Below are 15,311 nucleotides of genomic sequence, written 5' to 3' on the forward strand. Positions count from 1 at the left end.
TATCTATTAATTTAGTTAAACTAATCATTGGTAGTGTTATTTGTATATTGTACATATGTACTTATTTATCTATTTTATTTTATTTTTTATTTTTATTTTTATTTTTATTTTTATTTTTATTTTTATTTTATTTTTTGTGAGCATGGTTGCTGTGGATAAAACTGTGGGCTCTGGAGTCCAACTGGTTTTGATTCCTGATTCCACCACATATTTTGACTTTGAGCAAGTCACTTAACATCTTTAAGCTCTAGTATCTTATAAGATAGTAATTAATAGTATTACAGTATTATTATAAAGAATAAATGAGGTGATCTCAGTAACAGGGTTAGAACAATTCTTGCCACAGAATGAGCAGTAAATACAGTCATTATTATTATTGGCATCTGTCATTGTTCATTGACCACAATGCTTCCTGGAAAAGGCATGAGATTTAGTTGTTATTACAAGCTGGTTCTGGTTTTCTTATAGGCAAGCTGACTGATAGAACAGCGAGCATTTTCCAAGGCAACCAAATGAAACTGAAGCTGGTCAATATTCAAAAAGCCAAAATCTCGACAGCTGCATTCACAAAAGCCTTCTGTCATCACAAAGTCATTGAACTGGATGCTACTGCAGTGCACACTGACCTCCCAATTCCAGACATCATAAGTGGACTCTGCAGCAATAGCTGGATCCAGCAAAACCTTCGGTGTCTCCTGTTGGACTCAACGAGCATCCCTCAGGATTCAAGATTACTGTTCTTTGGTCAGCTCACCGGTCTTCGCGTTTTAAGTGTTTTCAATGTTTGTTTTCATAGTGAAGACCTGGCTAACGTTTCTCAGTTACCAAAACTGGAAAGCTTGGATATCTCCAATACTATGGTCACTAACATCTCTGCACTCCTCGCCTGTAAAGATCGACTCAAATCTCTCACAATGCACTATCTAAAGTGTCTGACCATGACCAAACCACAGATTCTTGCAGTTATTAGAGAACTTAAATGTCTGCTTCACCTTGATATTTCTGATCATAGGCAACTCAAATCAGATCTGGCTTTTCATTTGCTGCAGCAAAAGGATATTCTGCCTAATGTTGTGTCACTGGATATATCGGGGGGCAGTTGTATCACCGATGGAGCTGTAGAACTGTTTATACGGCAGCGGCCTGCGATGCAATTTGTGGGACTGTTGGCTACGGATGCTGGTTATTCTGACTTCTTTACTGCAAAGCAAGGCTTGAGGGTTTGTTTTTTTATCTGAAATAAGTTTGTTTTCATTTGTTTAGAACATTATTAGGCTTTTGTTGTAAAACAGAATCTGTGCTAGGTATTAGGGTTACAAAGACAGGTAAAAAATCCTTATGGAGCGAGCGTAACGAAAATGATTGTGTAGCTACCATGTGGTAGGTTGTGGAATTACAACCTAAAGCAAGATACGGTCCTGGCGTGCAGGTCTTTAGTTTGATATGATAAGTAGAGCCATTTATACATTCCCTCCTATATGCCAGATGCCACTTTGTGCATGTTGTTTTCCTCCTTAATCCTCCCATTTTATAGATGAGGAAGTGGAAGCTCAGGTTAAACTTCTTATCCATAATCCTTTTTTTTTTTTTTTAAATTTTTTTTTTTTTTTTTTTCAACGTTTATTTATTTTGGGGACAGAGAGAGACAGAGCATGAACGGGCGAGGGGCAGAGAGAGAGGGAGACACAGAATCGGAAACAGGCTCCAGGCTCTGAGCCATCAGCCCAGAGCCCGACGCGGGGCTCGAACTCCCGGACCGCGAGATCGTGACCTGGCTGAAGTCGGACGCTTAACCGACTGCGCCACCCAGGCGCCCCTTAATCCTATAACTACCTATTAAACGGTAGAGCTAGGGCTTTTATCCAAGTCTTTGTGACTCTAAAACTTGCTCTGTTCACCTCTGTTGACAGCTAAATATAGTTAGTAAGGCAGTGATCAATGTTTTTGCTGAAGGTTTGAGAGAAAACAGTTTTGAAAAGGGTCTTAAGAAAAAAAGTTTGGAACATTGCCAGAGTAAGTTTATAGCCAATCATGATGCTGGTTTTTTTGTTTTTTGTTTTTTAAATATGGAATACTTTATGAATTTGCCTGTTATCCTTGCACAGGAGCCATGCTAATCTTTTCTGTATTGTTTCAGTTTTAGTTTTAGCTTATTGCTGAAGCAGGCACTCATGGTGCTGTTTTTAAAGCAACACACATTGGGGTGCCTGGGTTCAGCTCAGGTCATGATCTCACGGCTCGTGGGTTCGAGCCCTGCATGGGACTCTGTGCTGACAGCTTGGAGCCCGCAGCCTGCTTTGGATTCTGTGTCTCCCTCTCTCTCTGCCCCTCCTTTGCTCACACTCTTTCTCTGACTCTCTCTCTCTCTCTCTCTCTCTCTCTCTCTCTCAAAAATAAACGTTAGAGGCGCCTGGGTGGCTCAGTCGGTTGAGCATCTGACTTCAGCTCAGGTCATGATATCATGGCTTGTGACTTTGAGCCCCACGTTGGGCTCTGTGCTGACAGCTTGGAGCCTGGAGCCTGCTTCAGATTCTGTCTCTGTCTCTGCCCCTCCCCTCCTCATGCACTGTCTCTCTCTCCGTCTCAAATATAAATAAACATTAAAAAAATTTAAAATAAATAAACATTAAAAATTTAAAAACCCACAAATTTAAATATTTTTGTTTCAGAATATTTCATTTATTTATTTATATTTTGAGAGAGAGTACAGGAGGGGCAGAGAGAGAATCCTAAGCAGGCTCCCACAATACCAGCATGGAGCCCCTTGCGGGGCCCAACCCCATGCACCGTGATATCATGACCTGAGCTGAAATCAGAAGTCTGACGCTTAACCGACTGAACCACCCAGGTGCCCTTAAAGTATTTCTTTTTTAAAACAGTGGTTTTCTACCTCGGTTGTACTTTGTAATCACTTGGGAAGCTTTAAAATGTACTGATGCCTGTGTCCTATCTCCCAGAGATTCTGATTTAATTGGTCTGGGACTTGGTGTGGGCATCAAAATTTTGAAAGCTCCCAGGTATTTCTAATGTGCGGCCAAGGTTCAGAACCATTGTTTTGAAATGCTTTTTAATTATACCATACGTAATTCTTTCTAGGCTGAGAGAGTAAAATGATTTGCAGTCATTACTTGTTTTCATCTATCATCTATCTATCTATCTATCTATCTATCTATCTATCTATCTATTAATGTAGGCCCTACACCCACCATGGGATTGAATTCACAACTGGGAGACTAAGAGACACATGCTCCACTGACTGAGCCAGCCAGGCACCCCAGTTTTTTTTCACATTTTTATTCTTTTTTTCCTCAAACCAAAGGCCTCTTACATTTATTACTGAACCAGCCTACTGGTGCAGAAGCACAGTGACAGAAAAATCATTTCACCTATAAAACATGTCTGTTGTTCTGGTAGAAGTGATGTTTACAGAATGATAGGATATGAGCACATTACCTTCATGCAACATAAATACGTGTGCCATCTCATGTGCAATCCATTGCAGACCCAGCTTGGTTCTTCTCCAATGCCTCCTCTTGGAGCTATACCTTCTTTTTTTTTTTTTGTACCTGATTTTTATTACCAGTTTTCTTGCGAGTCAACTAGGGAATGGAACACTTCTGCTTTTGTTTCTTGGCCAGGAATTATTTGGTCCTGAAAGTCTTATGAGAAGATATGGTGGGAGATAGTCAGCCGCATACCCCACGATGACAGAGAAAAGGAGAGAGCTGTTTTCATATTTTTATTCTTTTGATTTGAAAATAACAATTGTATTTTGTTTTTTTTTTTGTTTTTTTTTTTAATTTTTTTTTTCAACGTTTATTTATTTTTGGGACAGAGAGAGACAGAGCATGAACGGGGGAGGGGCAGAGAGAGAGGGAGACACAGAATCGGAAACAGGCTCCAGGCTCTGAGCCATCAGCCCAGAGCCTGACGCAGGGCTCGAACTCACGGACCGTGAGATCGTGACCTGGCTGAAGTCGGACGCTTAACCGACTGCGCCACCCAGGCGCCCCAGCAAATGTATTTTGAAGTCTTTAATTTTCTGGCATGTCTAATGAAGGTGTAAGCCATCAGTTAATTAATTAGGCTAGAATTAGAGATAATAGTGAGAGCTTTCAGATTAGATATGTAGAGAATTGTTTACTGGGAATGTATACTTAGGCCTGTTTCAGATTAATAGCATTTAGTGTCACAATGATCAAAAGACCACAGCTATCGGGAAAATTTTTTTTTAGTACACACTCTTGGTATATGCAATAATATGGGACAAATGCTGGAATATTCTGCAGAGGGATTATGCATGTAGTTAAGATACTGTCAAAGTGGGTACACCAAAAGAAAATGGGAAGCTGTGTTTCAGTAAACTTATCTGGTATACATGTAAGTTTAGTTTATTTTGAAAACTTTAAAGTATGCATTCTATACGGTGTTAGATATTGTTGGGATGGAGAGGAGAAACCACAGTCTTCCCAGTACTAAGAAACTCTAAAGATCTTAAGCCAGCCTTCTGTGGAGTGTAAGGTATGGCAAATTTAAAATTTAAATGGTTCAGAAAAACTTTATTTAATGGAAATATATATGTTTTAGATCAGATGCAAAGTATACTAAGTATCTTTGTTATTTAGGTTGATCAAAAATTTGCTTGCATTAACATGAATAAAATCAAATGTAAGCAAAGACCTTTAAACACAACAAATACGTTATTTATTGTACCCCAAATTAGAATGGGCAGCATGTACTTAATTTTTTTAAAATGGGCAGAAAGTGGGGGCGCTTGGCTGGCTCAGTCTGTATAGCGTGCAACTCTTGATCTCCGGGTCATGAGTTCAAGCCCCATGTTGAGCATGGAGCTTATTTTAAAATATAAAAATAAAAAATAAAATAGGCAGAAAGGGTACCCAGTATTAGTATTAAAAGCCACACACATCTTCATTTGGTAGGAAATCCTTGTGAACCCCCTGGTGGGGTGTGGCGGGGATCCCTTCTGAAGATTGTTTTATAATGGCATCTTCAGGAAGCCAAGAAGAGAGGGTGAGGCAACAGTTATCTGGTCTTCTGCTTGGTCATGTGGTTAATCCTTTTGTTTCTTTTTCAGCTCTTAGATCTGGATGGCCATAAAACTTTTTTAAAAATTTTAGAATATATCCATTGTTTTACATTTTTAATGTGGAAGAGTGACTTAGTCCTTCCTGTCCTTTGTGACATTGATATTTTTGAAGAATACAAACTAGCTTTGTTTTGTAGGCTTTTTGGAAGAATATTCCATTTTGGGTTTGTCGAATGTTTCCTTATGATTAGGTTCTTCGTCTTTGGCCAGAATTCCTTGGGAGGCATGTTGTATCAGTCTCAAGAATACAATCCTGAAGCACACAGTGTGCCTCATTAGTCCTGTTACTTTTCATCATACATTCAAAGTATTGTCCAGATATTATATAAAATATCCAGTATAGATAAAATACTATCTATATAATATTGTATTGTTTCTATACTATATGGATAGTATTTTTTTCACTTGCAACTAATAAGTGATGTGTACTTGAAGACTATGCAAATATCCTCGTCCTCATCAAACTTTCTAATCTGGATTTAGCATCCATTGATGATTCTTACCTGAACCAGTCTTGACTGGAATGGTTGCAAAGTGATGATTTTCAAATCTAGCCCTCCTACCATAAGAAAGAGCCCTGCCTTCTGCATCTGTCTGTCTAACCCAACCTCAATGTGAACTCACTGATTCTTATTGTTTTCAGTGGTTTACAATTCAGTACTGTCCTTAATTATTTTGATGCCCAGTTTGTTACAGATTGGCCAATGGATGCTCCTTCATACTGGCTCCTGTGTTATTTTTTTACATGTCTCCATTATTATAATTGTTGTTACTATTATTATTTTTTAAAATTTTTATTTTATTTTTTAAAATCTTATTTATTTTGAAAGAGAATGTGAGCAGAGGAGGAGCAGGGGGGGAGGGGGACAGAGGATCTGAAGCAGGCTCTGTGCAGACAGCAGTGAATCAGATGCAGGGCTCAGACTCACAATCTGCGAGATCATGACTTTAGCCCAAGTTGGACATTCAACCAACTAAGCCACCCAGGTACCCCTTTGTTGTTATTTTGATCACTTCCTCACTTTCTAGCACATGAAGATGTTTTAGGCTTCATATACTTTCCTGTTCCTAGCCCTTCTGGCATTTCTACTAGGAGCCCTGGTTCCTTTTATTAAGCCAATATCTGAATACTAGGTTTGTTCATAGTTGTTGGGGTATCTGTTGTTGTTGTTGTTTAATGTGTATTTTGAGAGAGAGAGAATGAGAGGACGGGAGGGGCAGAGAGAGAGGGAGAGAGAGAGAGAGAGAGAGAAAGAATACCAAGCAGGCTCTATGCTGCCAGTGCAGAACTCAATGTGGGACTTGAACTCAAGAACTGTGAGATCATGACCTGAGCTGAAATCAAGAGTCAGACACTTAACCAACTGAGCCACCCAGGCACCCCTGCATATTTTTGTTTTTAAGTCCCTTTTGGGAAACAGGGCTAAGGAGATATATGAAATAAGTTTCAGAGTAATACTTCCAAATGTCCATCCTCACACCATTCTCCTTTGCCTTTCTGCGTTCTTTACTTGCATCTCCTCTTTTCCACAGTGAGAACCTTGGTTCTCAAAACATTGGCACATTTGCTTCATCCTACAGTACATGTAAAAGAGTTTTCAGAATTGGTATACCCATACTATAGTGAAACACAAGCCTGTTAAAAAGAATTGAAAATTTGTTTGCAGTTCCTCCCCCCCCCCCCGCCAGACTGAGGGTTTAATGAAGGTACTAAACAGATGTATTTAGGTTCTCTTATTTCCTCTTCTTACACAATAGGTAGTATATACTTTGTATTTATTACTTAACAATATGTCTTGAAAATCACCCTATGTCAGTTCATATTTCCATTCCTTTTTTCTTCTTCTTTTTTTTTTTTTTTTTTTTAAAAATTTTTTTTTTCAACGTTTATTTATTTTTGGGACAGAGAGAGACAGAGCATGAACGGGGGAGGGGCAGAGAGAGAGGGAGACACAGAATCGGAAACAGGCTCCAGGCTCTGAGCCATCAGCCCAGAGCCCGACGCGGGGCTCGAACTCACGGACCGCGAGATCGTGACCTGGCTGAAGTCGGACGCTTAACCGACTGCGCCACCCAGGCGCCCCTCTTCTTCTTTTTAAAAAAATAATCTTTACCCCCAATATGGGGCTCAAACTCAGGACCCTGAGATCAAGAGGCACATGCTCTACTGACTGAGCCAGTCAAACACCCCTATATTTCCATTCTTTTAAGTTTTTTGGATGACAAAACATACATAACATAAAATTTACCATCTTAACCATATTTAAGTGTACAGTTCAGTGGTATTAAACACCTTCATAAAGTTGTGCAACCATTACCACCATCCATTTCTATAGCTCTTTTCATCTTGAAAAACTGAAACTGTGTACCCATTAAACACTAACTCCTCATTCCCCCCTCTCTCCAGACCCTGGTAACCCCGATTCTACTTTCTGTTTCTGTGATTTTTGCCTAAGTACATAAGTGGTATTTTTGTGATTGGCTTATTTCATTAGCATAAATGTCCTCAAGTTTCATTTGTTGTAACATATTGCAGAATTACTTTCTTTTTTAAGGTTGAATTAAGTGTGTTATGTGTATACCACATTTTGCTTATCCATTTATTGTCGATGGACCCTTGGGTTGGTTCCATGTTACTTCCAGCTATTATGAATAATGCTGTTGTCAATAAGGCTATTCATGTATCTTTTTGAGACCCTGCTTTCAGTTCTTTTGATACAGACCCAGAGGTAGAATTGCTGGATCATATGGTAATTCTATTTTTAATTTGTTGAGGAACTGTCACACTTTTCATAGCAGCTGTACAATTTTATATTCCCACAAACAATGCGTAAACATTCCAGTTTCTCCACATCTTGTCAACACTTATTATTTTCTGTTTTTGAACAGTAATGATCCTAGTGGGTATGAGGTTGTATCTCTTTGAAGTTTTGATTTGCATTTCCCTACTGATGAGTGATTATTAAGCATGTTTCATGAGCTTATTGGCCATTTGTTTGTCTTCTTTGGAGAAAGGTCTGCTCAAGTCCTTTGCCCATTTTTGAGTGGGTTTACTTGTTTTCCATTATTGAGTATAGAAGTTCTCGATATATTGTGAATCTTAATCCCTTACCAGAGATATGATTTGCTGATATTTTCTTTCTGTGAGTTGCCTTTTTACTGTTGATATTATCTTCTGATGCACAAAACTTTAAAAAATTTTAGGTCTTATATATTATATATATATTTTTTCTTTTGTTGCCTGTCTTTGGTATCCTATGCAATAAGTCATTGCCAAATCCATTGTCATGAAGTTTTTGCCCTGTGTATCCTTTTAAGAGTTTTATAGTTTTAGGTCTTACATTTAGGTCTTTGATCCATTTTAATTTTTTTATATATAAAGTAAGAGCCTCCAACTTTAGTCTTTTGCATATGCATATCCAGTTTACTCAGCACAATTTCTTGAAAAGATTGTGCTTTCCTTGTTGAATGATCATGGCATCCTTGTAAAAGTCATTTGACCATATATAGTAAGGATTATTTGGGGGCTTTCTATTCTATTCCATTGGTATATATGTCTGTTTTTATGCCTTTAATATCTTTTAGTAGTGTTTTGTAGTTTTCACCATATAAGTCACCTCCTGGGTTAATTCCTAAGTACTTTATTATATTATTGTAAATGGAATTATTTTCATAATTTCCTTTGCAGATTGTTCATTGTTATTGTATAGAAATGTGGCTGATTTTTGCTTGTTGACTTTGTGTCCTGTGATTCTTTTTAGTTTTCTTTATTAGTGCTAATAGCTTTTTGTGTGTGTGTGGAATCTTTAAGGGGTTTCTGCATATAAGTTTATATTACCTGCAAACAAAGATAATTTTACTTTTTCCTTTGCAATTTGGATGTCATTTGTTTCATTTTCTTGCCTGATTACTCTAGCTAGGACTTCCAGTACTATGTTCAGTAGAAGTCATGAAAGTAGGTATCCTTGTCTGTTCTTGATCTTAGAATAAATGCTTCCAGTCTTCCACCATTGAATATGATGTTCACTGCAGGTTTTTTATACATGGCTTTTATTAAGTTGAGGTAATTTCCTTTGAATTCCAGTTTATTGAGTGTTTTTGCCATGAAAGGGTGTTGTCAAGTGTTTTTTCTATGTTAATTGAAATAATTATGTTTTTTCCCTTCATTCTGTTAATGTGTGTTATACTAATCAATTTCCATATGTTAAGCCATCCTTGCATTCCAGGAATAAATCTCACTTGGCCATGGTATATAATCCATTTCATACGCTTCTGTATGTAGTTTGCTTATATTTTGTTGAATTTTGAATCACTGTTCTTTAAGTGTATTTATCTTTAGTTTTCTTGTATCTTTTTCTGGTTTTGGTATCAGGGTAATGCTAGCCTCATAGAATGACTTAGGAAGGGTTTTTCTTCAATTTTTAACCTTTGAGAAGGATAGATATCACTTCTTAAATGTTTGGTAGAATTTATTAACAAAGCCATCAGATCTAGGACTTCTGTTTGTGAGGAGATCTTTAATTACTGATCCTATGTCCTTACTAAGTTACAGGTCTCTTAAAATTTCCATTTCTTGGGGCGCCTGGGTGGCGCAGTCGGTTAAGTGTCCGACTTCAGCCAGGTCACGATCTCGCGGTCCGTGAGTTCGAGCCCCGCGTCAGGCTCTGGGCTGATGGCTCAGAGCCTGGAGCCTGTTTCCGATTCTGTGTCTCCCTCTCTCTCTGCCCCTCCCCCGTTCATGCTCTGTCTCTCTCTGTCTCAAAAATAAATAAACGTTAAAAAAAAAAATTAAAAAAAAAATTTCCATTTCTTCAGGATTTAGTCTTGTTAAGTGTTGTGTTTCTTGAAACTTGCCTATTTCATCTAAGTTACTCAATTTGCTGGGGCATAACTGTTCATAGTATTCTTAAAATTTTTTTAAATTTCTTTGTGATTACTAGGAATGTTCCCACATTCATTTCAGATTTTAGTATTTTGAGTTCTGTCTTTTTTTCTTAATCCATCTGGGAGCTAGTGGTTTGTTAATTTCATTTGTTCAAAGAACCAACTTTTGGTTTTACTAAATTACTCTATTTGTCTATTCTGTATTTCATTTATTTCTGCTATAATCATTATTATTTCCTTCATTCTGCTAGCTTTGGGTTTAATTTGTTCTTTTTCTTGTTCCTTAAGTTGTAAAGATAAGTTGTTGACTTGATTTTTTCTTGTTTTTATTGTTCTTCTCTCTTTCTAAGTTTATTTATTTTGAAAGAGAGGGAAAAGTAAAGAAGAGAGAAAGAGAGAGAGAGAGTAGGTGCAAGCAGAGGAGAGACAGAGAATTCCAAGCAGGCTCTGTACAATGCAAGACTTGATCTCACGAACTGCAAGGTCATGGCCTGAGCTGAAATCAAGAGTCAGACACTTAACTAAGTCACCCAGGTGCCTCTTCTTGTTTTCTTCTCTTTTTTCTTTTTTTTTAAGTTTATATATTTATTTTGAGAGAGAAAGAAAGTGAGCAGGGCAAGGGCAGAGAGAGAGGAGTCAAAGGATCCGAAGCGGGCTCTGTGCCGACAGCAGAGAGACCAGTGCAGGGCTCAAACTCATGAATTGTGTGATCATGACCTGAGCTGTAGTCTGACGCTTAACCGACTGAGCCATCCAGGCACCCCATCTTGTTTTCTTTTTTTTTCTTTTTTTTTTTTTAATGTTTATTTATTTTTGAGACAGAGAGAGACAGAGCATGAACAGGGGAGGGGCAGAGAGAGGGAGACACAGAATCTGAAACGGGCTCCAGGCTCTGAGCTGTTAGCACAGAGCCCAACGCGGGGCTTGAACTCCCGAACCGTAAGATCGTGACCTGAGCCGAAGTCGGACGCTCAACTGACTGAGCCACCCAGGCGCCCCTGCATCTTGTTTTCTTAATGTAAACATTATAGCTATAAATTTCCCTCTTAGCACTGCTTTCCCTGGGTCCTACCATGTTTAGTATTCTGTGTTTTTGTTTTTATTTGCCTTTAAATATTTTCTAATTTCCCTGTGATTTCTGATTTGATCCATTGGTTATTTAAGAGTGTGTTATCTAATTTCCATAAATTTGTAAATTTTCCAGTTTTACTTCTATTATTTCTAACTTCATCTTGTTGTCAGAAAAGACACTTTGTATGATATCTGTTTTTAAAAATCTGTAGAGACCTAATTTCTGCTCTGACACATGGTCTATCCTGGAAAAGTCCCACGTGCACCTTAAAGGCTGTGGATGCTGGTATCGTTGGGTAGAGTGTTTTGCTTATGTCTGTTAGATCTAATTGGTTTATTGTGTTAAGTCCTTTGTTTCCTTACTTCTGTCTGGTTCTATCCATTATGGAATGGGTTATTGAAGTCTCCATTATTGTAGAAATGTCTGTTTCTCCCTTTAATTCTGTCAGTTTTTGTGTCATGTTTTTGGTTTGTTTTGTTTTTAGAGAGAGAGAGAGAGAGAGCATGAGCTGGCAAAGGGAGGGGCAGAGGGAGAAGTAGAAAGAGAATCTTAAGCAGGTTCCATGCTCAGAGCAGAGCCTGATGCAGGGCTCTATCTCACCACCGTGAGATCATGACCTAAGCTGAAATCAAGAGTTGGATGCTGAACTGACTGAGCCATCCAGGTGCCCCTATGTGTCATATGTTTTAATAGTCTGTCATTAGATACATCAGTGTGTATACTTATTATATCTTCTTGCTGTACTGCACCTTTTATTGATATATAATGTCTTGCTTTGTCTCTTGTAACCTCTTCTGATTTTAAAGTCTATTTTGTCTGACAGTAGTATAGTCACCCCTGCTGTCTTTTGGTTATATTTGCATGGAATGTTTTTTTCCATCCTTTCATTTTCCATCTAGCTATGTCTTTGGATCTGCAGTGAGTCTCTTGTAGATAGTGTATAGTTGGATCATATGTTTAATTCATTCTTCCAATCTTTGTCTTTTGACTGTAGCATTTAATCCATCTACATTTAAAGTAATTAGTGATAAGGAGGGACTTCTGTCATTTTGCTCTTTGGTTTCTATATGTTTTGCAGCTTTTTTTGTTCCTCATCTCCTGCATTACTATTTTCCTTTTGTTCAGCTGATTTTTTTATAATGAAATGTTTAAACTCCTTTCTCATTTCCTTTTGTGTATTTTCTGTAACAGTTTTCTTTGTGGTTATTGTGGAGATTACATTTGATATCCTAAAGTCACAATACTCCAATTTGAGTATCAGCTTCACTTCAGTGACCTAAAACACTGCTCATTTACATCTCCATTCTCACCCCTTTTAATCAATGATATCCCCAAATTATATCATTATGCATTTTTTGCCCCAGAGTGTAAAAATTGATAATTCAAGTTATAATAACACTAGCTTTTAGAGTAATAATTTTTTTTTTAGCAAATGTATTCGTTTCTTAAATCATGTAGAAAACAAAAAGTTACAAACCAGTTTTTGTGGTTTTTTTGTGGGTTTTTTTTTTTTTTTTTTTTTTTTGAGTAATCTCTACACCCAACATGGGGCTTGAACTCATGACCCTGAGATCAAGAGTCACATACTGTACCAACTTAGCCAGCCAGGTGCTCCTACAAACCAGTGTTAATATATCACTAGTTTTGTTTTGTTTTGTTTTTGTTTTAGTGTTTATTTATTTTTGAGACAGAGACAGAACACGAGTGGGGGAGGGACAGAGAAGGAGGGAGACACAGAATCAAAAACAGGCTCCAGATTCTGAGCTGTCAGCACAGAGCCTTATGTGGGGCTCGAACTCATGAACCAGAGAGATCATGACCTGAGACAACGTTGGACGCTTAACTGACTGAGCCACCCAGGTGCCCCAATATATCACTAGTTTTTTAAAATGGACCATGTATATACCTCTGTTGAGATCTTTATTACCTCAGATGGCTTATTACTGTCTAGTGTTACTTTATTTTACTCTGCAGGACTCCTTTGAGCATTTCTTACAGGACAGGTTTAGTGATAATGAATTTCTTCAACTTTTTTTATCTGGGAATGTCTTGATTTCTCCCTTACATTTGAAGGACAGTTTTGCTGGATATAGGATTCTTGGTTAACAGGGGTTTTTTTCTTTTAACAATTCAAACATATCTTTTCCCACTGTCTTCTGCCCTTTAAAGTTTCTGATGAGAAATCTGCAGATAATCTCATCAGGGATCCCTTATGTATGATGCTTTGCTTCTCTTGCTGCTTCCAAGATTTTCTTTGTCTTTAGCCTTCAAAAATTTGATTATAATGTGTCTTGGTGTGAGTATTCTTGAGTTCATCTTACTTTAGATTTCCTAGGATATTTATATTAATGTCTTTAATCAAATTTGGGAATTTTTCAGTCATATTTTCTTCAGATATTCTCTCAGCCCCTCTCTTTGTCTTCTTCTGGGATGCCCACAATGTGTAGTTTGGTCTGCTCCTTGGTATTTCATAGGTTCCTGAGAGTCTCTTCACATTTTTTTTTCATCTTTTTGTTTTTTGTTCCTCCGACTACTCATTTCTGTTGTCCTGCTTTCGAATTGGTTGATTCTTCTGTCTGGTGAAATCTGCCTTTGAATCCCTCTAGTGAAGTTTTCGTTTCAGTTATTGTACTTTTCAGCTCAAGAATTTCTTTTCTTTTTCCTTTTTTTAAAAAAATTTTTTTAAATATTTGCTTATTTTTGAGAGAGAGAGAGAGAGAGAGACAGAGTGTGAGCAGGTTAGGGACAGAGAGAGAGGGAAACACAGAATCCAAAGCAGGCTCCAAGCTCTGATCTGTCAGCAGAGAGCCTGACGCGGGGCTTGAACCCACGAACCGTAAGATCATGACCTGAGCTGATGTTGGATGCTTAACTGACTGAGCCACCCATGTACCCCTTCTTTTTCTTTTTTATGATTTCTGTCTGTATTGATTTTTTTCTCTTTTGCTCATGCATCATTTCCTTGACTTTATGTATATCTTCCTTTAGTTCTTTGAACATCTGCAAGACAGTTGTCTAGAAGTCTTTCCTAGTAGATTTGCCATCTGGTTTTTTTTTTTATAGGGACAGTTTCTGTTGATTCCTTTTTCTTTCAAATGAGCCATACTTAATTGTTTGTATGCCTTGTGATTTTTTTTCTTGTTAAAAGCTGGACATTTGAAACTTATAATATGGTAGCTCTAGAAATTAGATTGTCTCCTTTCCCTAGGGTTGGCTGTTTTGTTACTGTGTTTGTTTTTGTTTTGACCTGTGCCAGATACCAACCTGAAGTATAAACTTAAAGGTCTTTTTAGGTCTTCTCTGAATCTTTCTTGGGTCTGTGCAGTCACTTTGGAATTTTCTCTGTGTATGCATTTGTTTTGAATGTTTTAGTCTTTAGTGTCTGGCTTCCCAAATTAGAAAAAGAGTAAAAGGAAGACAAGGGGGATATAAAGGACACTGGCCCTTTAACTTCCCTGGAAGTCAGTTTGGTTGGAGGGAGAGATGCAGCAATAGTGGCTTCTCACCTGCGTCCTGTACCCTGTTCTCAGAAGCAGCATTCTGTGATCAGAACACATATCCCTGATAATTGGGAGTCATGATCCTTTTTCCTTTCTTGGCTCCCACAAGCCAAGTGCATGCTGCCCTGGATGTATTTCTGGGGGCTGATGGGTGGGGGTGGACAGCTGTTACTGTGCTAAGAGCTGAAATAGATGGAAACGAATCACAATTTCCTGTCTAAGGCTTCTCTGGGAAATTGCAAGCCTTTGATAAACTCCTGGGTTCTGACATAGTTATATCAGACAGATAATTTCCCAATGTACTTGTTGACTATGTGGGGACACAGATCTATGATTAAATATGTTAAATGTTCACCATCTGTCCTTTTGCTAGAGTTACCTCCGTCATCTCTTGGTTACTGTATGAAACTTACTCTCTAGCAGATTTTCCAGGAAGGAATTTGTGTCCTATTCTCTGAGTTCTTATTATTCAGTATTTTATATTTTTATAACCTTGATATTTGAAGTATAGCTTGGCTGGATACAAACTCCTTTTTTACCCTTTTCTTTCCTGGTTTCTTGAAAATTCTCCACTGTTGACTTGCTTTGTATGTTGCTTTTTAAGTTCCATGACAGTCTAATTCTCTGTGTTATTTATTTGATCTTTTTATGTGGAAGCACTGCAGATTGTTTTTTTCTTTATCTTTAAATTTAATCTTTGTACTCTGATATGTCTCAGACGATCTCAGTTAGTTGTCCCTGGTACTGG

At 37.8% G+C, this 15,311-nt stretch overlaps 1 protein-coding gene and 1 non-coding gene across 3 annotated transcripts in view; one reads left to right on the top strand and one right to left on the bottom strand.

Moving 5' to 3' along the window:
• The window catches only part of ZYG11A (zyg-11 family member A, cell cycle regulator), a 76,967-nt gene that overhangs the window by 29,040 nt on the left and 32,616 nt on the right, over nt 1-15,311 (top strand). For both annotated transcript variants that reach the window (XM_025912162.2, XM_086716993.1), the window contains exon 3: nt 469-1,220. In XM_025912162.2, coding sequence (XP_025767947.1) covers nt 469-1,220 — 752 coding nt within the window. The remainder of the gene's footprint in view (nt 1-468; nt 1,221-15,311) is intronic.
• Nucleotides 2,061-2,163, bottom strand: LOC112849059 (U6 spliceosomal RNA). Its single transcript, XR_003222508.1, has one exon. It is a non-coding gene; the product is annotated as a U6 spliceosomal RNA (small nuclear RNA).

Source organism: Puma concolor, chromosome C1 (assembly GCF_028749965.1).
Source record: "Puma concolor isolate L17-30 chromosome C1, mPumCon1.1.hap2, whole genome shotgun sequence".
Taxonomy (NCBI): Eukaryota; Metazoa; Chordata; class Mammalia; order Carnivora; family Felidae; genus Puma; species Puma concolor.